General features: G+C 40.3%; 2 protein-coding genes across 9 annotated transcripts in view; one reads left to right on the top strand and one right to left on the bottom strand.

Moving 5' to 3' along the window:
- LOC102220493 (chloride channel protein 2-like) overlaps window positions 1-15,330 on the top strand; it is a 74,605-nt gene extending 59,275 nt beyond the window's left edge. For 3 of the 7 annotated variants that reach the window (XM_023335123.1, XM_023335119.1, XM_023335118.1), the window contains exons 12-25: window positions 143-245; window positions 1,144-1,299; window positions 1,541-1,610; window positions 1,696-1,800; window positions 2,149-2,362; window positions 2,485-2,618; window positions 3,629-3,873; window positions 4,245-4,356; window positions 4,814-4,860; window positions 6,817-6,885; window positions 8,244-8,282; window positions 8,371-8,475; window positions 8,908-8,994; window positions 9,139-15,330. In XM_023335123.1, the coding sequence (XP_023190891.1) occupies window positions 143-245; window positions 1,144-1,299; window positions 1,541-1,610; window positions 1,696-1,800; window positions 2,149-2,362; window positions 2,485-2,618; window positions 3,629-3,873; window positions 4,245-4,356; window positions 4,814-4,860; window positions 6,817-6,885; window positions 8,244-8,282; window positions 8,371-8,475; window positions 8,908-8,994; window positions 9,139-9,645 (1,993 nt within the window). In that variant the 3' untranslated portion in view covers window positions 9,646-15,330. The remainder of the gene's footprint in view (window positions 1-142; window positions 246-1,143; window positions 1,300-1,540; window positions 1,611-1,695; window positions 1,801-2,148; window positions 2,363-2,484; window positions 2,619-3,628; window positions 3,874-4,244; window positions 4,357-4,813; window positions 4,861-6,816; window positions 6,886-8,243; window positions 8,283-8,370; window positions 8,476-8,907; window positions 8,995-9,138) is intronic. The other 4 variants (XM_023335122.1, XM_023335121.1, XM_023335120.1 and 1 more) reach the window with 3 other exon arrangements.
- Window positions 15,331-15,430: 100 nt separating this feature from the next.
- On the bottom strand, window positions 15,431-23,187 carry LOC102220224 (protein FAM131A-like). 2 transcript variants are annotated; one of them, XM_005796006.2, is made up of 5 exons: window positions 22,789-23,187; window positions 18,195-18,306; window positions 17,929-18,111; window positions 16,544-16,687; window positions 15,431-16,402 (listed from the first exon to the last, which is right to left on the bottom strand). In XM_005796006.2, exons 2-5 carry the CDS (start codon window positions 18,283-18,285, stop codon window positions 15,846-15,848), a joined length of 975 nt encoding a protein of 324 aa, XP_005796063.1. In that variant the 5' UTR covers window positions 18,286-18,306; window positions 22,789-23,187; the 3' UTR covers window positions 15,431-15,845. The 2 variants fall into 2 exon arrangements, with proteins under 2 accessions (XP_005796063.1, XP_023190599.1); XM_023334831.1 differs by lacking the exon at window positions 22,789-23,187 and adding an exon at window positions 18,487-19,545.
- Between the last annotated feature and the right edge of the window lie 869 nt (window positions 23,188-24,056).

The following is a 24,056-nucleotide window of genomic DNA, read 5'->3' as shown; positions in this document are numbered from 1 at the left end:
ACAGTGATGGCGTTGTTCTGGAGAAAAGTAGGTGTGTGAATTAGGCTAGTTCGACAAGTGTCATCGTCAAAAGTTATACACAGAGCGATGAATCCACTGCTTACACACGGCGTGAAGAGCGCCCCCATTAATGACCCCACAGTCCGTCTCTTCCTGTCAGGCGGCTGGTGTACCCCGCCCTCGTCACCCTGCTGGTGTCCACGCTCACGTTTCCTCCTGGCTTCGGGCAGTTCATGGCTGGGCAGGTGAGAAAATGCGTTGACACCATTCTGACAGGAGGAAAGCGCGTCTTGTTTGTTGTGAGATAATTGATGGACATTTTAAATGAAGTGAGAGTTGGTGTCAAGCTGAGTTCCCTCGCTTAATAAGCTGTTTAGCAGCTGATATGTTTGCCCAGATGGTAGATGTTTCAAAAATATTTTTGTTGACACGTACACTTTTCCTGAGCTCTCGATGTGCCATTGGGTCTAAAAGATATTTTTGTTCAATAAAGCCAACATGTAAAACTCTAGTTTTCTTACACTTGTAATCATATACACTGCATAAAAAGACAAGTAACTCTTTTTTTGTCCCTCACTAATGTTAACTTTTTCTGTCTTAGGTCAGTTAGGATGAATAAAATGTTTATATTTAAGAATTAGATATTTTTCAGAGGTTTACACACATTTTCTCAGTGTTTGGTAACATCTGGAATTTGTACCCTAGGAATAGCTTGTTGGCATCTTAACTTATTTATTGTGTTCATCTCAGGATGTCACACAAAGAAGCGGTGTGTTCAATTTTTAAGTAATAAAACAAAACAATTTTTTTAAAATTCCTTTTTATTATTTGTCCTTTAAGCAAATAGAAATTATTTAGTTAAACTTATCAGAAAGGGACAAAGAAGGACAGAGAAAAAGGAAAAAGAAAGGAAGCAAACAAAGAATAAAAGAAAGGATGAAAGGAAGAAAGTTAAGTTTTGTGTTCAGAAAGTTGTCCTTGCTTATTGAAACGTTGTTCTTGTTTAACACAAAATTGCACACAAAAAAAAAACAGCAATTGAAAAAAAGTTTTCAGAAATGTTCGCAGGCGCCACATGTATGCTGCAGTGAGGGTTTGTTTCTGTCACACTCTGACCTGACAGACAGTTTTCCTGTTTGTCAGTTGACGCAGCACGAGTCTCTGGTTGCTCTGTTCGACAACCGCACCTGGTGTCGCCAGGGTGTAGCTGAGGAGTTTGACTACATCAGCCACCATCATGCCTGGAAACACCCCCAGGTCAACATCTTCATCACGCTCATCCTCTTCATCGTCATGAAGGTGAACACTGACTACTTTTGCCTGCTTCCATCATATAATGATTCAACATGAATCCCTCTGTAGATTCATGTAATTGAATGGGCATATTTTCATGAAGTCACGAAGTTTGCATAGCACGATATTTGTCTTCCTCTGTAACTACTGACCATATCTGGTCACAAGGAATTCACAGCAAACTATAGCCTAAAACTCTGCTCTGAATAATTTTATTTTTTCACCCAAGCGTTTCCCTGTATTTCAGTTCTGGATGTCTGCTGTTGCCACCACCATGCCAGTCCCGTGTGGAGCCTTCATGCCCGTCTTTCTTATTGGTGAATGAACAGTCAGCATCCTTCCTTTTTTCCAGGGAGCTCTTTGGGATGAAAGGCATTATGTGTGTGTGTTGTTGACTGACAGGTGCAGCATTTGGCAGATTAGTTGGTGAAGTCATGGCAACCATGTTCCCTGATGGCATCCACGGAGATGTGTATCCTATAGTTCCCGGTGGTTATGCTGTTGTTGGTGAGTTGCTATGAATCAGCTTTTATACTCCTGCTAGGTCCTTCTACTTTGGATTTTATACTCATTCTATGTAGCTTAGGTGAATTTATTTGCTGTAGCCTTAGCCTTCAGCACATTTTAATCACTTTGCAGGGAGCAAATGCTACATAGCAAAACATCAAAACAAGATTAGTGCAATGATTACTGTTAGAATCCCCCCCCAAAAATAGTAAAATTTTGAATGACAAAAATAACACATAAAAATAGCTTTAAAAGAGAATTGTTCAAAGAGTAATAAAAGCCTGTTTTTCATGTAACTGAAGATTTAAGAAGGCAAATATTTATCTGCTTTTCCTTTTCTCTGTGCAGGGGCTGCAGCGCTCTCTGGTGCGGTCACTCACACTGTTTCCACAGCGGTCATTGTGTTTGAGCTGACCGGTCAGATCTCCCATATCTTGCCTGTGATGATCGCAGTCATTCTGGCCAACGCCGTGGCACAAGCGCTCCAACCGTCCCTCTACGACTCCATCATTCGCATCAAGAAGCTCCCATATCTACCAGAGCTGGGGATGGGACATCACGAGTGAGTTTGGTCTTTTTTTTTTGCTCTCATCTAAAGTGATTATTTGTTTCGACTTCATTTATATTTTTGACCTCTCTCTTTCCATCACCAAACTAGTAATGTCTCTTCCTTCCATTGTTTAGGAAGTATAACATCCGCGTAGAGGATATCATGGTCCGAGATGTTCGCTTCATCACCTTGAATTCTTCATACAGAGACCTGCAGGAAATGCTGCTGACTGGGCATCTAAAAACCCTCGCCCTGGTTGAATGTAGAGGTTTGTTTTCATTGTTTATTTTTTTTTGTTGTTGTTTTTTCTTGTTTGGAACAGTGGGAGGCTCAGCCAGAGACGGGGTCTTTAGATTTTGTTAGAACATTTGTATCGTTCTCAGGTTAAGAGGGAAATTTCTATTATAAATTTGGACAGCATCAGAGGTATTTTCCTTTCTGATTATCTTTTTTATTATTAGTTGTTATAAATACACCCTAAGCATTTTGAACTCAGACTTTCTAATTTGTTTCTTTTGAACTTCTTCACTTATCCATGTCATTTCTTCTTTCCTTACCTCCTCCAGATCTATTTTTTTCTCTTTCCCGTTCTGTTCACAAATAGATTGACTATGAAATTACAATATACAGTATAACCCATTGTATGTTTTGTTTATTCTCCAAATGCTGCTGCTGAAAATAAATTTAGACTGTGTTTTTTTCTCCTTTTCCACAGCTTTTTCTAGTTCTTATCAATGCACATTGTGTTTTTCCGTTATCCTTTTTACATTAGAGCATATTAAAAATGGTCTGATCTCTGTCAGATTTTAAATTGCTTTAAATGACGGTAGACATAATTTTAAATCGCTTAATTTATTTGTAAACGTATGCTTTGTAAAAGCTTGTTGCAGAACTGTGTCAAGTCCAGCGAGGATGACAGTTCCTCCTGTTTGCCGAAGCTGAGCTTGTAGATAAAGCAACATGACCTTCCTGCTGCTGCAGCAGCCACAGACAGCTTTCTGTCCTCCAGCCTGACCTGAACCTGAACCCCGAACCCTTTTAACATTTGCTGCACCGTTGAGCGACTGCTTGGTGCCGACAATTATTAGCTCGGTGTGTGGTCTCCGTCTCACTCACTCCTTCTGTCCCTGCAAAAGAAATATCTGTAATGCCAGGTAATAGGAAGTAGATGCACAAAAACGGAGAAAGAATTGCATTTTATGAGCCAGTACGGAAGGATTTCACTTTTTCCTGGTGATTTAATGCATGACGGATTGAGCTGGTCTTCATCTCCCTCAGACTCCATGATCCTGCTGGGCTCCATAGAGCGACTGCAGCTCCAGTCCCTCCTGTCTCTTCAGCTGAGCCGCCAGCGGAGGCTCGAGTACCTTCGTCAGCTGGCCCAGGACAACGGTGCTCACGATCCCCTGCCCAGTCTGACCTCTGACAGCACCCCCAGCTCCCCTTGCGCCCACGTTCACCTCAACTCTCCCACCAACACCAGTGCTCGCCAAGTTGTCCGCTTCCTGGTGAGCACCCAGCAGGTGTGAGGCGTCGGGGGGCGCCGGGGCAGGGTTGGGATGAACTCAGGCTTGGGGTGGGATGCAGCAGTAGACTAGAAGTAGATCAGAAACAGCATGAGTGAAGCACAGAGCAGTAGGTAAAGGCACAGCTGCAGCTTTTGGATGTTTTATTTTTATATTTCTTTTGTGGTGGTAAGTGTTTGCAAAATATACAAATGTGAAAAATTAAAACCTTTCTATTAACATCTCTCCTTTGTGTCTCTGTTGTCTGTGCCTTTACCCGTGCTGTCCTGTTTGTTTCTGTGCATGTGCTTGGCCGATCTGTGTGCGTTTGTGTATTTGTGTGCATGTATCTGTGTCCGGTCTCTCCTGTTAATGTGTTGTCCATGCAGATCTCCACAGAGGAGTCTTCTTCCTTCAGCCCGGTGGCTTCCAATGCTCAACTTCCTCTGAAATCTGCCTTGAAAACCGTGTCGGCCATCAGTGACGCAGAGACGCCAAACAGTAAGTGACTTAAACAGACAAGAAACAAGAACTGGAACATGTAATTTTATGCCTGGCAAAAGTATTGACACTTTTTAGACGTTTAACAGTTTATCAAATTATATGTACAAATGTTTGCTATGTTTATTGCATTTATGTGTTGACCTAACCTTAGCTGTAAATGGAGCAAAAAGTAGTTGTTAAAAGTTTTGACTTGGGTAAATGCATTCATGCTTTTCAGAATTTTACTCATAAGAAAAACTTGAAATCCTTGAATCCTCTTCAAAGTTATGTGCCACTTTGTGTTATTCTGTCTCATATCTCAAACATACGTTTCAGTTTGGGGTTGTAATGTGACAAAATGTGAAGACGTTTAAGGGCTATGAACACTTTTCAAGGCACTGTTTAACATTTTTAAGTCTCAAAAGCAGATTTAATAAAATCTGTTCTAATTTTTTATTTATTTTTTCCCCGTCAGGCTCACAGACCCTCTCCTGTGCGGATCCAGACAACGAGCTGCTGGAGGTGAGAAAAACCGAGTTTACTTAGGTGTGAGCTTTCTGTGGAAGGACGAGTGTGACATGTGCTGTGTGGGAGGATGCGCTCTCTCTGAGTCCATGGCTTGTTGCTGTCCTGTTGCTGTCGGATAGGACTCACCCAAAGGCACCAGAGCTTTGCAGTGTGATGTCATTCAGTTCTCGTTGTGCACAGCTCCGTCCCCAGTTGGTGACTGCACAGCGCTCTCACTGCCAGTCTTCCGATATCCCACATTTCACTTCACTTTAGTTAGAGTTCAGCCAGAGGTGGAGCCACGCGTCGAGGCAACTATCAGTCTGTCTTTGACTTCTTCAGCTTCCCACATAAACACAACATAATTTGACAATGAACAGCTTGGAAAAACCCAGAAGTTAATCTGACGACATTTACTCAGCAGGGTAAAAATAAATGCTCTCTACATTGTTCTAAGAGAAACAGACCCAAAGCATCACAAGGACATGAGATGCTTTTCAATATGGGCATCCTTTGTTTGACACCACACCTTGTGAGCTTGTTGCAGAAAAATTCAATCTTAGATCATTCTGACCAAAGCATACATGTCCAGTTGAATTCCTTGTAGCACTAAAAGCATTATTATCTCCACATGGTTTTGTGATGGTAGATATTTTTTTCTTGGGCTGCCTCAGCAAACAACTGATTACGATGGAGATAAAATCTAAAACCTTTTCCGACACCAACTTCTCTTTGCTATGACTTTCTAACAGTAAGGTTTTTTTTTTAACCTCACTCACCAGCCTCCTCGTTCCATGGAGACAAGATCACCTTGGGTCCTTATCCACCTGAGTGGACAATAGCTAAGAAAAATGGGCTTGTGCTTCATGTTCATAAATTTATTTCAGGGACACCGAAAGTCACGAAGTAATTACTAGAAGTTTATACAAACTCTGATCAACCTATAAAACTAAAGTAAAAATGGCAAAATTACTCCTATGACATTAATTTTAGATGAACTGTTGGAGTTGACAATAATTGTGCCACCAATAATGCTTTAAAAAAACTCATTTCTTAAAGTGGGATTTCTTTCCCCCATCTTATTAAGATCTACTGAAATAAAGGTTGGAAACTGAAATTGAGAGGAAGCCACTGCAACAGTAGTGAGGTGTTTATTTTTGTGAAGGTAGTGCATCAGTAAAAGCATCTTTAATAATTTTAAACTTTTACTACAAAAGAATATTTTTATTCAATTTTTACCATCAGAAACATTTAGATTATCCTTTCATTTATCGTTAATATCATTATTAGTTTGTTATAATAATATATAGCAGCAAGATCATGCATAATAATACTAATAATAAAACAAATCAAGATGATTATTTTCTGATTACTATTTGGTTCAAAATAAAAACACGCCATCATGTAAATGTAGAACAGCCACTACTGCTGTACTATAATATGTTGAGTTTCCTAAATTAAACACTGAAACAAAGAGACAAAATGAGACATATTTTTAAATTTTATGAGCTTAATAATAAATTGAACTGAGTTTTTCCAAAGAATAGAAAAAAGGTTTGCTTCTAGTTTGATGACTCAAACGTGTGGATTTAGTCTTATTCTCCCCTTTGGCCTTCATTTGTAATGGGAGTTCATTCTTCTGAAATAGGTAAATATAGTTAACACAGTTTCTTCTACAACAGATGTTCAAATAGGATTAAAAACAAAATGTAGAATGAACAGTACATTCATCCTGGCTGTACATAAAACATTAAGAGCTGCAATAAAATCGGGTGTCTCGTAAAGACCACGTTCCCTCGTCTTCATCTGTGGTGCAGTAATTACAGCCTTTCAGTAAAACTGTGCTTACATCACAGAGACTTCTTCCCTGCAGAAGTCTGGCTGCCATGTTCACAGGGTTAGAGACTGTCCGCTTCATGTGAACCTTGTGTTAATCTTGTGCTGTGATGCCTTCTCTCCCCGGGCTGGAAGAGTCCGGCCGGGCCGGCGTCTCCTGACAAAACAAAGCCCAAGCCCAAAGGAGTGAGGATCTCCATGGCGGTAAGACTGTCTGCCGCCTAGAGACTGTTGCTAAGTAACTGTTGCCTTGCGACGTGCGCATAGTAAGTGCTGGAGCAAAAATATTTGTGGTGCTCAAACCGAAAGCATCAGAGTGGCTTTTTGCAGAGAGAGAGTGTGTGTGAGATTGGTCAAGATGCTCTTGCTTTCAGATGTTTTCACTCTAAACTTGTTCAGTGTGACTGTGCATTTTTTAACATATTTCTTCTCTTGCATTAATAAAACTGTAGAGTGGTTTTCACACCCCTGGATGTTTTCCATATCTTGTCATTTTAAAACCACAAACACAGCGTGTTTTATTTGGGATTTAAACTTATACAATGTAGTGTACAGTATGCAAATAAATGTCTGAAAGGAACATAAAGCCTCTCTTACAAAGATAAAATGCAATGCAACAGAGTGCATTTAGAAGTTGATTGAATGGTAAAAAGTCTTCCTTTGTTCACCTTGCCTTGTCGCCGCTAATGGTAGTGGCAGCTTTGTGTCGTGTGGATTTTTTTTTCTTTTGTAGAGGCAGGGAACTTTACCAAAGTTGATGAGATAATGCATGGGAGTAAACCTTAAAGAACACTTGTTACAGGCTGAAAAAGCCTTGACACTGGGGCGGTAGCTCTCTTCCAGCAGGATAACAATCCTGAATCTACAGCCAGAGCTACAATTAAATAGTTTGTAAATAGAGTATTAAAGTGTTTGAGAGACCCAGTCACAGAGACTCTCCATCCAAGCAGCCTGATCTGGAGATATCGTGCAAAAAAAAAAGAATGGCCAAACAATCTAGTCTCTTGACCTGGAATAATGATAGACAAACCATAAAAGCCATAAAATCAATTACAAATTTATTGATGGAACTTGACTTAATGCTTTGTTTTGATTATTGATTCTATGTTGCTTTGTGTTTCTGTGTTTGTAATGATGTAAAGCACTTTGAAATGTCTTGCTGCTGAAATGTGCTATACAAATAAAATTTGATTGATTGATTGAAAAGATTTGGGATGCAGCTGCAGTGAAAGGTGTCTCTACAAAGTACTTACTCAGCAGGGTTGACTATTTTGAAATGATTTGATTCTTTGAGTTTGTTACATAAAATCCCAACAAAATACTTTGAAGTTTGCTGTTGTTTTATGGCAAAATATGAAAACATTATTATGGTGTGACTATATCTGGAAAGGCACAGTAAAACACATTACATATTTTTTTCATCTGGAACTCTGAAACTTATTCAAAATTGAAACTAAAACCAGCTGCTGCCTTGTAATGTGTTTTGATGTGTTTTTCCAAGTTATGCAGTTTTAAAGACATAAAAATAAAACACTGACTGTCTCACTTTTTTGTATTTTTAGGAGTCTTCTGAGGTGGAAGATTGCATGACTCCCTCAGAGGTGAGACAAGTCAGGAGGACTTCTGTAATTCAGATATTTAAAACCCTTTTTCTTTTTTTTTTTAACTCTGGTTTCTATCCCTCTGCAGATAGCCGAGTGGGAGGATCAGCAGCTTGATCAGCTGGTGGATTTCAAGAACTGCAAGATTGATCCCGCCCCCTTCCAGCTGGTGGAGCAAACGTCTCTGCACAAGGTACAGAAATAGCCAACAACCTTTAATACCATTTGATTTAAATTTAACTGGCAGAACTGTAATTTAAATAAACAGACGAGGGTTTGCGTTTGATACGAAGCCTGTAGAAACGGGTGCCCTTATTTCACCAAATGTTCATAACTTGAGCATGTCTAGTTTAAATTTAGATATAAACAGTTAATCATCCTAAAAAAGGTATTCTGTGATAAATTATTCTAAACTATCCTCTCTCTGTAAATGAAATCTGTGAAAAATCTCTTAATCAGTGGAAGTCTACGCCGCCTGATCTGACTCTGTGACCATCTTGAAAGCCAAGAATACAATGCTGTCCCGTCCCTGCATGACAGTTCACACAGACCAGATGCAAAATGCAAATGAGCCCCTTTCAAGTCTGTATTCAGGCCATGACCCACCTCTCCTCCTCGCCCACAGACTCACACTATCTTCTCTCTGCTGGGCCTGGGTCACGCCTACGTGACCAGCATGGGACGGCTAGTTGGAGTGGTTTCTCTCAAAGAGGTGAGCATAGGATTTCTTAAATTTTTTCACCTTTATGTGTCTTTTTTGAAAGATATTTAATTGACAATTTTCTCTTTTTTTCTGTGCTCCCACTGGCTGTGCTTGCTTCCTACTTTCCTGCTGCCTGCTTCTCGGTATTTGCAGCTGCGTAAGGCCATAGAGGGCTCGGTCACAGTGACTGGAGTGAAAGTACGCCCTCCTCTGGCCAGTTTCCGTGACAGTGGGAACACCACAAGCGTATCTGAGGTAACAGAACTACACAAGCTGTGCATGCGTCACAGAGGGCTGTCCTTGCCACGGGAACCTAAGCCTCCGAACGCGGCGAAAAAGCTGGACCTTTCGTTCAAAGACGTCCCCGTCAGCTTTTCAGACAAGACTGATTTGCAATTTGAAAACAGTGATAACCAGTTGTCAGACCTCGTCCTTCAAGAAAGCCCCTCATTCACCGAGGACCAATCAGAGTTTACTTTTGACTGTAGCCCCTCTCACACTGAGGAGTCAGAGCTGGGCTGTGACCATGACCCTGCCGACCCCGCGCCAGCGCCGGACGAGGTGGAACAAGAGCACAGGAGTCCGACTCTAAACATGGACCAATCAGAACCTGGGGGAGAGGGTAGCACTGACCACATCAAGGACCAATCAGAATGCTAATCTAAAGCTTATCTATCCTGTCGCCTCATCAATGTATCTGTTTCTTAAATTTGCATCAGTCCAGCCTAGACACTTGTGTTTATAACCCAGTGATGTGAGCGAATGTCTGTTGATAGGGGAAGGCCGGTTTTATTTTTTATTTTTTTTTAGCCATCAACAGATTATTTATGACAGACCAAATATTTCTGTATTTTCAAAAATGTCCACATCAAGGTTTGTTTATCGTTGGAAAACCAGGATGGTCCCAGACATATGTTGCAGAAAGCCTCCTTTCCCCTCGTGTGCTGCTGATAAAGTTTGTTAATGAGAAAGTGTGAAGTCAGAAAGCTTAAAGCACAAGGCTCACAAATCACAGCTGAACAGCTAAACTGAATTTGCTGACCATGTCACATTGTAGAGGAAAAAAAACAGCAAGTTGGCCTCAACAGGGAAGAAAACGGCTCTGACTAAAAATAGGTGTGAAGTGTCTATTTAGGAGTATTTGCATTGTTGCAGGGGAGCAATGTTGAGTTGGTAGGGAAACTCAACAACGACTAGTTAGTGCCTAGATTGGCTCTAGATATTAATCAGAGTTCTTTCTGAAGTAGCTGGTTACTCGTGAGATTAACAAACCCCTGATCACAAAAAGATCCTCTATATCACAGTTGTGGATTAAACGAATGGCTTTTTTATGATTGTACTAAAGATTTCAGGTGAAATATTTTGCCGAAATAATTGGCTCGAGTCATGTGATTGGTTAAAATAAGTACTATTGATTGAGAGTAAGCAAAGGGATGTCTGCTAATGCAGTTGAGTGCCTCGTTTTCAAGTGGCAATATGTAATCAATGCACAGTTCCTGGCACAAACATTACCCTCTAAACTTATTCTTACAATTCTATTTGTCACATCACATCTACACACTTCAATGTATTTTATTGGGATTTTAAGAGGAATGAGAAAAAATACTTTAAGAAATTAATTTATGAATGAAATGTTTAAATGTGACATCTGCCCATTATGGTGCTATATGCAAAACACTAGTTTTGCATATAAACCAGAAAGATAAGTTTTGCTCTAATCTGACCAGAGGCCCTTATTGCCTCCTATGGTGGCAATTCAAAACTGCAAACAGAACATTTGTTGGATTTTTTTTTTTTCTACTAATAATTGCTTTTTCCCTGAGGCGTTTGCAGCATGGCTGTATCCTCAGTGTTTAAAATAAATGAAACACACCTGGACTCTATTGTCTAACCAGGAGTCAATTGGTCACACATGATTTTATTTAGAGAAATTGGTTGATTAGACCACACACATTTTCATATTTTTGTGTCTTTTCCCTTTCAGTTCACAATTATGTGTTACTCTATACTGGTGTCTTAAAATCCCTTTAAAATCTATTAATGTTTGTGATTGTAACAAACAAAAAGTGTTAATAGTGACTGATCAGAGTGCATGCGTCATATTTTATGAAGACATAAATAAAAAATGTGTTTGCTTCTTTTCTGGTCTAAAAATCCGGTAAATACAACATCAGGTGAGAAACGGCTCATGGCACATTGCATATTGTCAGAACTCAGAACCACTGTGTGAATAATATACCCACCATTATTCAGTGAGCACTAAATTTAACAGCAGTACCTTACAGTAATTGTCTTTTCTGTGACCCTCATTATAATTTGCAGGCAGTAGTTCATGCTCAGAGCATTTTGTTCAGGTTGAGGTCTGAAATTACTGAGTACTATTTTACATTTTACACAGTGTGCTAAGATTTTGGTGCAGCTTTCTGATGTAGATTTTCAAGAATCAGTGTTCTATTAGGTGAAATATTAACTCTGTGACAGATAGTATCATATATTTTAACTTAGTGTATGGTTGCATTATGGTTCTCCGCCCAGGGTGGTATTCTCTGGGGCGTGTCATATGCCTACTGTTCTGAGCTAAACAAGCCCACTAATCCCTCCTCTAACACCGTGCCTCATAGTTGCAGTGAGATGTTTGCTGAGCTTGATTGATTTTACTAAAAATGGTTTTTGCATTATAACAAAACATTGGTGGCCTTATTAATGCATTTTTCCATAAGTCTTGTGGTTTGTTTAAATGTAGGAATCACAAGAGGTTGTCTCATTCTATATTGTTTAAGCAACATTTATTTATTTATTTCACAAAATGTATTTGTCAATTTGTTTATGTTGATATTCAACACAAGAATACTCACAACCTGCAACTTCCCCAAACAACTGCTTTAATCGGACGGTCGACTTTACTATTTTTCAGGTAATCTGGCACGTTTGATAAGAAGCAACATGCTGTTACTCATCATTTGCATTTATATAAAGCAGCAATATTTCCCCTGGTTTCTCACACAGTGTTTCTGCATTTAAGCTTTGTAGATATTAATTTATGATGCTATAAGATGTTATGAGCCGTTACATTTGAGCCGAGGCTATTCACCAAATTTTAAGACCTGTTAAAGACTAATGCTTTATTATGTCCTCCTAACACAAAAAAATTAGATAATGTCCACACCATTTTTAGGAAATGTCACTTAATTGATAATATGTGGTGAATGTTCAGACAGAGTTGTGCATATTTAGATCTAAGCAACCATGGCGACTATAGTTGCGACTGTTCCAGGAGCACATGAAGCCCCATTGTCTAATTTTAGAGTACCGGTACTTTGTTGTTTAAGTCTTTCAAAGGGGATTTGTTGACAATAAGATATATCAACACCAGCTTTACAGTTTTATATTTGTGTGGGCGTGTGCGTGTGTGTGTTTTAGACGTCTTCATGTGTGAGCAACCAAAAACTTTCCATAATTAAATCTGGTCCAGTCTCCTACGTTTAATTAGCCAAAATAAGGTCCTGTTGAGTTGAAGCCAAGAAAAAGTACATGAATTTATTGGCTCCTGTGCGAGTAATGTTGGCTAAAAACTGAAAAGAGCAAATAATACTGAAAGCACAGAATGACAAGGGAATTACTGACATAAGCACATGATGGTATTGATCCAAACTACCTATGTAAGAGCAATGCACAAATCTGAGAGCCTCTGTCGGTGACTAATAATAAGATGTGTTGTTGGTTTATGTGTCAAATGAAATGCAATACATTCATGTTATTAATAAAGCAAAGGGAAATTGCAGACTGTATTATTTAAGGTATATTGTCATCAGTATTGGTCTTTCTTTTGATATCAGATACTGGTCTATGGATCAGCCCCCAAAAATGTATTTCTGGGATCTGATCAAACGATGACAAAGGCAGCTTCCAGAGATCCCTGCAGCTGGACACAGGGCTCCAACTTAGCAGTAAAGCACATTGTAATTATCATCTTACACCAGTCACTGTTAGAGCCTTGTTCGGCTTTACAGCGGCTGACTCCGTAAGGACGACATAGAGAGTCCGTTTCATCATCTGAACATCTTCTGCTGCTGTATGTGAGTTTAAAGTGCATGACTAATGAGGGGGCCTAGTTGCAAAATTTACAGGCTGTTGTACACACACACACACACACACACACACACAAACACACCCCAACGCTCCTCTGTGTGTGGTCTGTGGGTATTTACCGTCTCTTTATAACAGAGTACATTCAATCCAGCCTGAGCTCTAAAGGAGCAGTTTAACCACTGTACAAAGCCTGAAAAGCTGTGTGAATACTGCTGATGGATTTATTTTAGCTTCAACTCATTTTTTTTTTTAAATCATTTGTGAATTGGCTGCAGGAGGCATGGGCCAGTATGAGATTTTCCTTTTTTTTGCCCTGAGTAAAAAATACATTGGTTTTAACAATGTGAACAGAAACATTTTCACACAGTAACATTGTCTAAATGTGATTACGACCATTAACCCTGCTGCTGCTACCCATACAGACAGCTCACTGAGGATATAAAAGTCAGTGTTGTTTAGATGTTTATGCATAAGCTGAAGAATAAACCCCTGCTGAATTGAATAGTTTTCATGAATTATTATAGAAACTAAGTCTTGACATCTTTTTTTTTTAACGTCAGACCAACACTGAAAAACTAACAAACTGATTAATTATTCAGGCTGTTGTGCCCAGGTAGCCATTCTGCTTTGCTGCTGGCTAACAAAAATACGGCTCTTTGTTTGTCAGCTGTTGATTCAAAAGAGCATTACCTTAATGGAAGTGACAGATATTAATTAAATTACCGCCTAAAGACTTTTTACGTTTATCACAACTGAAAAAAAATTCAGCTGAATTTGTCTTTTATTAATAATTCGACAAATTAGAATGTGCAAATAATATTTTCTTATTAAATGATTTTTGACTTACTGCTAATGAAAACTTTCAATTCATTCTCAGAAAACAAGAGTATTATATAGGACAAAAAAAGAGTAACATTTTCAATTGTAGAAATGTCACCCTAATAAAAAGTAAGTCCATACAGTACATGCACTCAATATTTCTGTGTTTTCTCCTTTTGCATGGAAAACTGCAGTCAATGGAGGCAATTAGCCTGTACTACTGCTGTGGTGTTAAGACACCCAGGTTGCTTTAATAGCAGACTTCAGGTCATCTATGTCGAGTCTGGTGTCTCTCATCTTCCTTCTGACAATTCCTTAAGGGGTTTTGTTTGCTGGCCAATCAAGCACAATAACACAATGATCAGTAAGGCAGCTATTGGTACTTTTGGCATTGTGGGCAGGTGCCAAGTCCTGTTGGAAAGTAAACATCAGCATCTTTATAAAGCTCATCAGCAGTGTGAAGCATGAAGTGCTTTAGGATTCCCTGATATCTGAACTGCACACAGGCAAATATTTTCCTTACACTCTTGTTTCCATTAACATGTTTGGATACTGTAAGCAAGCAGAAATTGCATTTGGTGACTTACCTTTCTTCTTGTTACAGAGGCTGTCAGTGCCTGTCTATTCACTGGATACTGTTCAGCAATCTCCCCTGTAGTTGTGGAGGCCAAAACAACATTTCTGTATAAGTCTTAACTGTAACATTTAAATCATTTCATTAGCTGTAAGTGATATCTGTTAAAATTCACACCAAGTTGTATTTCCTGGATCTAAAGGAGATATTAAGTTATACTTTTTGAATGGAATTGGGGAAATTGACTTTTTAATACCATTTTATCTTATTGCGATAAATGTTTAGTAGCCTTCTACTGAGCAGCTGAACATAAGTGTGCAGAAACAGGTGGGGTTGAGGGTGCATTACTCTATAAGCCATAGAGCTGGAGAAAAACAAGCAATCCTTCATTTTATCTGACGTCTTATTAAAAATTATTGAAATCTTGAGAATGATCAGATGTGAAATTATCACAGTTTTGTAACATTTTAAAGTCTTGATTTACCTTGATAGTAGTTACTGGCCCATGCCTAACCTGCAGCAAATCAGATTTGTTTTTTTTCTCTGTTTGTGCAATAAATGTCTATCACTTTTTGGGTGCGTATGGAACATTCAGTAATGCTTGCATTATAAGGTAATGTATAAGGAATTAATAGTAGAGAGCATCTGAGCTAATTTGCAGCGTATCTAGTTAAGCAATAAGTCTGTAGTATCTCCCTTTATATGACACTGGCCTGTATATGCTTTGTACATACAGAAATACACAGATGAGGAAAATCTACATGCTGATGTACATAGGAGGATTGTGCATTTTGAACTCAACTACCATTGTTATTTTTCAGAGAACATGAAATTGTTTTTGTACATGAATGAATAAATTTAAAGAAAAAAAATGTGCAAATCAAAACTGAGAATTTGATTCCTTTTTTTATTCCCCAATATTTTGCTTTCGCTATGACTGAAAAAGAAAGAACCACCAGTGAATCTTGTTTCAAAAATCATATTTATATACTGTATGCAGGACACTCGTGCTTTCCATATCAAACCCATGTGACACAGGATGAGCTGGAAAATACGCCACACTACAAAACATCCATAGAAAAAAAACAACAAATGAACAGCACATGACTCCTCACAAAAATATACAAAACTCAGTTTGAACAACAGCTTTACATCCTGATTAAACTCTCCAACACGTGCACTGTTTACAGCAGCAATAACCTGTGGGAGGAGATCAGTAAAAGGCCTGGAAGGCTGACGGATGAAAAGCTTCCAGAGGAGGAGAGATGGCAGGAAGAGGGGAAGAGGAGATGAGAGGAGGTTCACAATGTCATCGGACTAGATCTATGTCGTATCGGAATCAACATCGACTCAGAAAGACATAAACATGGACGATACATCACATCAAATACTCCTTCTCCTCCTTCTTCTCCTCCTCCTCCTCCTCTACCTCTTCCACCTCCTCCTCTTCGTCGAAAGACGCCACTCCAGAAGACCCCCGGTCGGAGAAGAAGCCTCTGGGGCTGCAGTGCCACACCCGCACCTCGTGAAACACGCTGCCTTCCTCCTCCTCGTCTTCCTCGTCCTCCTCGCCGGGGGACTCGGAGTGAGAGGTGGAGTAGCAGGAGTCGAACCTGCTGCTCCGGTTCCGGGGCCGCCACTCCGGCTTGCTGTGGACGCAGTCCTCGCCACGCTGCTCCTGCAAGGGAGTCAGCTTCTCCACCAGCCCGTGCAGCCGCTCTTCCTCTTCCTCTTCTTCTTCCTCCAGGAATGGACACATGCAGTCGCTGCGCGAAGACGGCGAGCCGCTCTGTAGGTCATGATCAGTCGGAGGCCTGTCTTGAAAAGGGCCGCCGCTGCTGACGGAGCCTACGGGATGAACAGACTGTGGCAGCTCGACGTCTTGGCTCTCAGGCTGGCATGGCACTCCGCCGATTGGTTTGGACATGGCGGCGCCTGAGAGAGGAGCAGACAGTCAGAACCTCTGGACATGGGTGAAATGAATTATGGGGGAAGAAAACCAGAAGGTGAGCGCCTTGTCAGAGGTGATGAATGAAAACAGCGAGGGTTATGGAAGAAGAGGATGAAGATGGATACCTGGATTCTCTGTGGATAAGTTGCAACTCTGTCCGTTGGTGTGGGATTCTTCATCATTGAAGTCTTCCTCGTCCTCCTCATCATCATCTAGCGACGCCCAGGCACGCAGCTTGGCCTCGGCAATTGCAAACTGCTCAGCCACTCCTAGCAGGAAAACAGGTTTAGCTTAGTTAGACATTGTGAGCACTACACCACCGAGGAGCATCAGGTCACGGCTCCTCTGGGTTCAAATCTAATTAAAGCTTCCTGCATTTCCAGGAGGATTATGAAATCTGTTGATGTCTGACAAAGAGTCTTTTACATCAGCTTGGAGGAATGTTAACCCACTTCTCTTTGTGAAATTGGTTGAATAGTTTAAAGTTGTGCGATTGAGTAAAGTTTAAGTTATAAGATTCATTCATTCGCAAACCAAGTGACGTTACTTTTAACTTTATAACAATCCAGATTGCTCCATAAAACAAGTAGTCTAACGTGTAAGATTGTGGTTGAACGAGAAAACAGAATAACCTGAACCATAATTTCTGCTTTTTTTTTTCTGGTAATGTTTTGCTTCTACATGTAGGTCTTAGATCTAATAAAGAGGGTAGAAAATGTATTTTAAAAAAATGCTTAAAGTCTGATATCAATAAGGAATAGCAAAGGTACCCTTTTATTTATCTTTACACATTTTTTGTTTGAATCAAAGGCAAGATCAACATTTATCACTCTTATACATTTAATCAGAGGAGTTCATGGTTATGGCTTCAAAAATATCAATACATTCTGTTTGAAATTCCCCTCAGATACCTCGGAAGTGGCTCAGACGCAATCAGCTGCCTGTAAGAGGGAAAACAATAGCTCTCCTGGCTTTCTGTTTGAAACGCTCATGGTGAGGCAACCTTTTGGCATTTTGCTGCATTAATTAGGCTATCAAGACGAAGAGACTTCATAATGCGCGTGATGTACGCCGGGCTTCGTCTGCTCCCTGCTTTCCTCCCCCTCACATTATCTCCTCATCAAGCTGCAGCGATGTCACCAGCGCCAGGAAGGATGAGTCACGGCAAAAACAACAAACGCTGCTGTACCGTCGGTGAGCATCGAAGTGTTCTGAGAGTGCGTCTAATAGGGCCACCATCTGCTGTCAAGACAAACCCGTGGCCGGGGTAGCCGGCGGCTGGGCGGGGCCTTTCGCGTGGAGACAGAGGAGTTTTGAAGGGATTAGTCTCATGACAGCAGGTGGACGCCGGTCACGAGATGATGCTGCAGTTAAACCATGCTAAGTAAAGTATGCACATGTTTACCCAAACAGACATGTGACTGTAACTAGCAGTAATCCTAACTCTGAAAACTGGATTTAAATTGTAAAAGTTCCTGCGGGGGCGAGAAAGGAGAAAAGGGGTGAATACCTGCAGCAAACCGAGCCTCCTTCTCCCCTTCGGTCAGACGGCAGTAAGAGTTGAACTGGGAGTGAGTGCCTGGTGGAGGACCTGTAGGCTTCGGCCAGCCTTTCCACTCTATGAGGTGGGCGACCCGGCCCTGGGCCAGGGAGGTGGGCTTCGTCACATGGTCCCTTACCGCCTGAGAGATGCCTGGATCCAACGGAGGTGTAAAGGTCGGCGGCTGATCTTTAAATGTACCATTTCAGAAAAAGCTTTTGCAAGATTTAGCTTACCATTCAATGAAGATCTGGCGAGCGCTGCAAATTCATGGATGCCGACTGTTTTCCTGGAGTCTCCCGGAGATTTTCCCGACTTTGGAATCATTTCACTCTCTTCAAATTTCACCTGCAAAAAAAGAAACATGACGTTTCATCAAAGTGTGCCTCGAGTTCTTCGCATTTGTGCATGAAATTCAGCAGCTGTTTCATCTTCCTACAAACAGCTTACATTCCCCAGCATACCCACTACTGCAGATTTTATGATCCAGCGGATGAATAATATAAACACCTGGAAAAAAAAACTAACTTCAGTGTGAAGTTCTCCTACCTCTTCCACTCTTTGCCTCTCCATTCTTTCGCTACTCCTGATGCTTGGCGTCATTGCGGACACGCAGAGATGGTTTCAGGGCGTCATAAACCCACACAACTAAACATCACCGCTCCGCTTTGCTGGTTTAAACCACCAGTCAGACAAGCAGACAGCAATGCCCTAAATTTGCTGCACAGATGCTGCTAAAGCCACAGTAAGCCGGTGAAACCCGGTCCGAGTGGTCAGAGGGCTGGGGCAGCAGTCTCCATTTGACTGAGGAGACATATGGTGTGTGGGTAAAGCAGTTCCAGCCGAACGCGCTTAGCGCAGAGCTGCTGATTGAAACCGATACTGCTACCTAATGAACTCTGTGCCCTCAAAAGGTAAACTCACATGACCAACTGGATCAGTTGGACAAGGCGGATTCAAAACATGTCCCGTTTCTGTTTCTGGGACTTTTAACAAGCAAGAGACGCGTAGCCCGAGCAAACATGCATGACTTAACAGATATTGTTAAGCAGATTGGCTCCTAAAGCAGCTAAGAAGGAAAATCTTCCCGGCGGTGGTAAAAGGCTTACACTGAAGTCAAGCATGACAGGAAATGCGCGCAAACAGGCAGGCGGGGAACTCGGGGAGGAAGTGATATGAAGGTGGAAACTGTTTCTGCAGCTCAGGTGACAGTCAACGCTCCCCAGAGGAGAGCTTCAGCCTGGAAAACACACCCGTGAGATGACACTCATGCTGAACGCTGACAAACACAGGTCCCTCCTGAGATTCAGACACACAGATTTCAGCACAGTGGACAGCGCCACACTTCAGTGGGGATTGTTATAGGTCACATGAAATTAAGCTGCATTTGCATCGCATTTGTATGGTTCCTACATATTTCGTTACATTTACTTATTTCAGTTATTTCCCAATAAAAAAACAAGAAGCAACCCTGTCAACCAAATCAGAAACATAGACTGTGGAAGTGTTAATTTCAACTTTACCCTTTTTTCTAAGCAGATACTGTCTCCTACGTCTTGACAGAACAAAGAAAATGTACTTTTCCCAGCTTAACATGTATATAGTTTCCTTTTAACACATTCAAATAATGATAAATAAACAACAGAACTAAACATTAAAAACTATGGATCAGGCTTTTCTTGGTTTTATCAAAGCATGGTTTTGTTTTCAAGAAAGTTGAATTTTTTTGGTTTGGCATAAATGGAATAGACACATAAATAAGAAAAAAACATCCAAATTTCTTAAGATTTGTTCTATGACCACAATAAGAGTCGATGGTCAATCTCAGATTGACATCTGTATACAAAAACATATTTATAGAACATAGTTTTATTTTTATACCTAAATTTAAATTTGTCAAATGAATCACATAAAAAATGAACCCCTTTAGGTAGTAAATATTTCTTTTATACATAATTGAGATGTGTGTGCTTTTATGAACGTACATTTGCCTTTCAGCTCATTTTTATTGTGCCTGACTTGGACTCTGTTTTAGTCCTTTTCGTCAACAAAATAAAAAAAGTATTCATTTTTTTTACCCCAGGGTAATTTGGGCCAATAAGGAAAGTTTTTGTAAAAAAAAAAAAAAAAAAAAAAACTATTTAAAGAAATTAAAGCAATTTCAGCAGGGCAATCTGAAATGTTCAGAAAATTATGTCATATTTTCTAGCAGTTAAGTGTTTTTATTAGTTTTATTTATATATTTTTGCCATGCTTGATTGACGATTGTGTTTTATTTTATTTAAAGTCTTATCAATTTAATTTGCTACATTTTCACTTGTTGAGGAAATCTTTCCAACTAGAACATTAAAGTGAGTGTTTCATTATTAAAAATGTGAAATAAAAGAACCATTAGGGTCTGCTTTATCTATCTCCTAATTCTAAAAACCTAGAACTCCCTGCTTTCTAATCATTACCTTTAAATCACAAAGAACAAACAGAAGAAAGATTGGTAAACAGCTACTTGTGTACTTGAGATTTGAATACACGGTCCTTTTGCTGCTTGGTTTTAGAGCAACCTGTATGAGTGACTTGCTTTAATCCTTTAATCCCACCGGGCCAGCAGACCAATCAGGTCTTCTGAGAAACGTTTCTGTTGGTACCGAAAGTTAAAACTAATCATGTTATTATTGTCACCTGAGAGCTGTCCAGACTGGCAACAATGCCCCTTCATGTTTTAGGATTTAACGCCAAAAAACATTCAAGAATTTTGCCTACAAAACAGAACATTCAGTCTGTTGCAGTAGTATGTTTTAGGCTGAATGTTTTATTAATAAATGATTGCTGTGGTAGATCAGCTAACGCTTCTACTTTACTGAATTCTTTAGACATGCAAACTGTAGCCCACAAAAGGCACATTTCATAAAAAAAAACCATGTTATTGCCGTCTCACCTTTACTTATAAATTAAAACCATGCACCAAAAATTCTGCACAGAAATATCCGTTCATCCAAAGCCAAGTCTATGCTCGGCATGTCTTTTCTTGTATACTATTCCGTTTGAGAATCATCAAACTGTCTCGAAGGAAACCTTTCAGCTCCGGTGTTGGTCTTCCTTTAGTTATTATCTCCTGCTTCAACTGAAAGTCCACTTTAGAAAACTGTTTAAATGTAGAAACGTAGTCTTCCATGTTGACGTCGGGAGAGAGGAGAAAACAAATATATCGCTGTACTTTACATATTTTTTTATTTTTATTTTTTAACTTGACTTATTTACTGTATTTCTAGCTTGCTGGCACTCTGCAGGTATGGAGTCACAAAACCGATGTCTGGGATCATGAGCGCCCCCTGCCATGAGGCAAGAGAACTAATCTGTTCTCTGCCGTTTCTGATCGCTCCTCAGGACACGAAACGCGTTATACAAACAGTTGGTGACAAATAGCACAGTACTTTGTATATATATATATATATATATATATATATATATATATATATATATATATATATATATATATATATATATATATATATATATATATAAGCTAAATTATGGAAAATCAGTTCACATGTTAAATGTTTTTTTACTATTTTATTAGCGACGTACAGACAGGAGGAACATTCTCCCATAGGGTGGCAGCCAGTGCAGTTAGCGAGAGGTTGCGCAATCCCAGGTGAGGCTCAGCTCGCTGCTGCCTCACCTGCTGCGCTTCCAAGCATTTGAATGGGAAATTGCGAAAATTCAGCGATTTTGAGGGACAAAATAAGCAAAATTGGTTAAGCTAAATGAAAAATAAATACTTTATAGTACAAACCACGGGTGAAAATAGCAATATAACTTATTTCATCCTTACATATTATTTTTCCATGATGACAGGTGAGGCTCTGCCTCACTTGCCTCCCCTGACCGCACGTCACTGTGTCTGGGCATCACTCTGTTCTGTTCTGTCCTCCAGAAAGGCAGACAGGAAGTTAGCTGATCGACTATTGCAACCATCAAATTGTACTGTGTCTGTTTGGGTCCAAGGAACCATAAATGAGGGGCCCGTCATCTTCTTAAATCCGGCCCTGCACTTGATGTTAATTAAACGTTATTGAATGATGACAAAAAGTATGTGAAAATCAATGTTATTTTTTTGGTGGGGAGAAATAAAATAAAACATTTCACACCTGCATAATATATTCATGCTGTGGAGTCTCTTTTGAATCCTCCCACTGCAGGTAGCCAGCTCTGTGCGTCTGATAAATGGAGCTAATTAAAGCCAAACAAACCAGATTTGTGGCAGTGACTGCAGCTAGGAGGCTTAGGTGTTCTGGATTATTTCTCCCTACCAATCTTAAACACGCGTACAGGATCTCTAAGACAACAGCTGTCTCGCCTGGCACCTCTGGACGCTGTGATCTTGACTTATATGACCAACAAGTGGAAGGGTGAAGTCGCTCTGCCCGCAGCTCTGTGTGAATGAAGCGAGGCTGCAGTGCAGAAGCCACACTTGTTGGGGTGGTTTTTTTTTTTTTTTGTTTGTTTGTTGGGTTTTTTTCCTCTGGAAATGGTGCATTCAAGCAGCAGAAACGATACACTCATGGCTGAATTACGCACCAATCCGCCATTGATGAGCGCAAGTCTGCAGCCTTCAATTATGACCGAGTGGGAATTTAAAAAGAGAGAGAGAGAAAGAGAGAGAGAGAGAATGGCGCCAATGGAAATAGCAGCCGATGTGTTGAAGCCTCTGAAGTCTCAATGTGCATACCAATGGCTTTGTACCTGCACCAGATAAACAACCCCTGCTTCTTAACGACGCTGCTTCTCATTCCCATCGCAGTCGCTCTCCTTATGTCCTTCTCGGCCACCTACCTGGAAGTCGGACCGCGGCTCATGGCTTTTGCGCTTAATTGTCTCCCAATCCGATCAACAGATGATACCGCGGGGTTTTGTCCTCCAAGCTGCGGGGCTCTGCGGCTGAGCGGCGACGCTACAGTGACGGCCGAAACATCCCCGTAACTCCAGGTTCACGAGCTGCACTACATCTCCTACTCACGCGCACCATTTGTCGGCGTGTATATGGGTTACATATAGGCTGAAGGCTGTCCAAATGTCTCCCGACGGCGAGCGTCATCAAAGCAAGGCGGCGTCGTCTCTTCACCGCCCCCCCATCGTCTCCTCTCCTCTCTGTGCTGCCAAGAAGATCCAGCAACCTGCAGATCCAGTCCAAGAATCACTGCAACACACTGCTGGTTAGTTGTTTCATCAGAGGGCTTCAGGCATTTGCAGTCGCACAGTAAACAACTATAAAAAAAATAAAAATAAAAGGCACGCAGGGTGTAGCATTTCTATGGAAAATTACTGACACCAGAAAGGTCAATAAGTTATCAACATTGGCTCTTTTTGAATGAGCATTTGTGCAAAGACTTCCAAAAAGGGAAACAAAAAGAAATGTAACAGCTGTCACTGACAGTTTCCACAGAGCATATGGAAACATTTGATCTTTCTTGCTCACCAGAGCTTATCTAGTAATGCCTGATAAACTTAAAATAAACGATGATTCATGCTTGGAGGTGGGATCCTTGAAAGGGTCATTTGAGACACATGGGTCAATATACAAAAAATAATAATACAAGAGGTGGAAACCCGTGAACTTTTCTTTTCCAAGCTTACAAATTTCACGTGATGGTGTTATTCTACATGTTGGGTATAATGACACAGAAGTCTTTTTCTTATTGCAATAACTTAAAAGATGTGCTGCACTCTTAATTTCTCCAATTGTTCAAAAATAAACTTCACATCAGTCCCTTTATCGCTTTATTCATAGTAGAAATGACTATTTTATATATTTATATACATTTTGTCATTTCAGTTTATCTTTATAATTATATGGAATAAACCAAAGAAAGTCCAAAAAAAATTTTAACTATGATGAACCAACTCTGGAGCCATTCAGCTTTTCCCTCCCCTGACTTCAAATGGCCTGTTAGATTTAATTAGATATTTTCAAAGCGCTGAGCTGGTCTCTCAACATTCATAGATGCTGTCCTGCTGTTTGGTTGGATTGTTCCAAGGTTGCAGATGCACTGATCACATTTTCAGTCATGGAGAAGCAGAGTATATGACACAGATGAATGGTT

This window comes from Xiphophorus maculatus, chromosome 6, assembly GCF_002775205.1.
Source record: "Xiphophorus maculatus strain JP 163 A chromosome 6, X_maculatus-5.0-male, whole genome shotgun sequence".
Lineage (NCBI taxonomy): Eukaryota > Metazoa > Chordata > Actinopteri > Cyprinodontiformes > Poeciliidae > Xiphophorus > Xiphophorus maculatus.
This window is presented reverse-complemented; position numbering and strand designations above follow the sequence as displayed.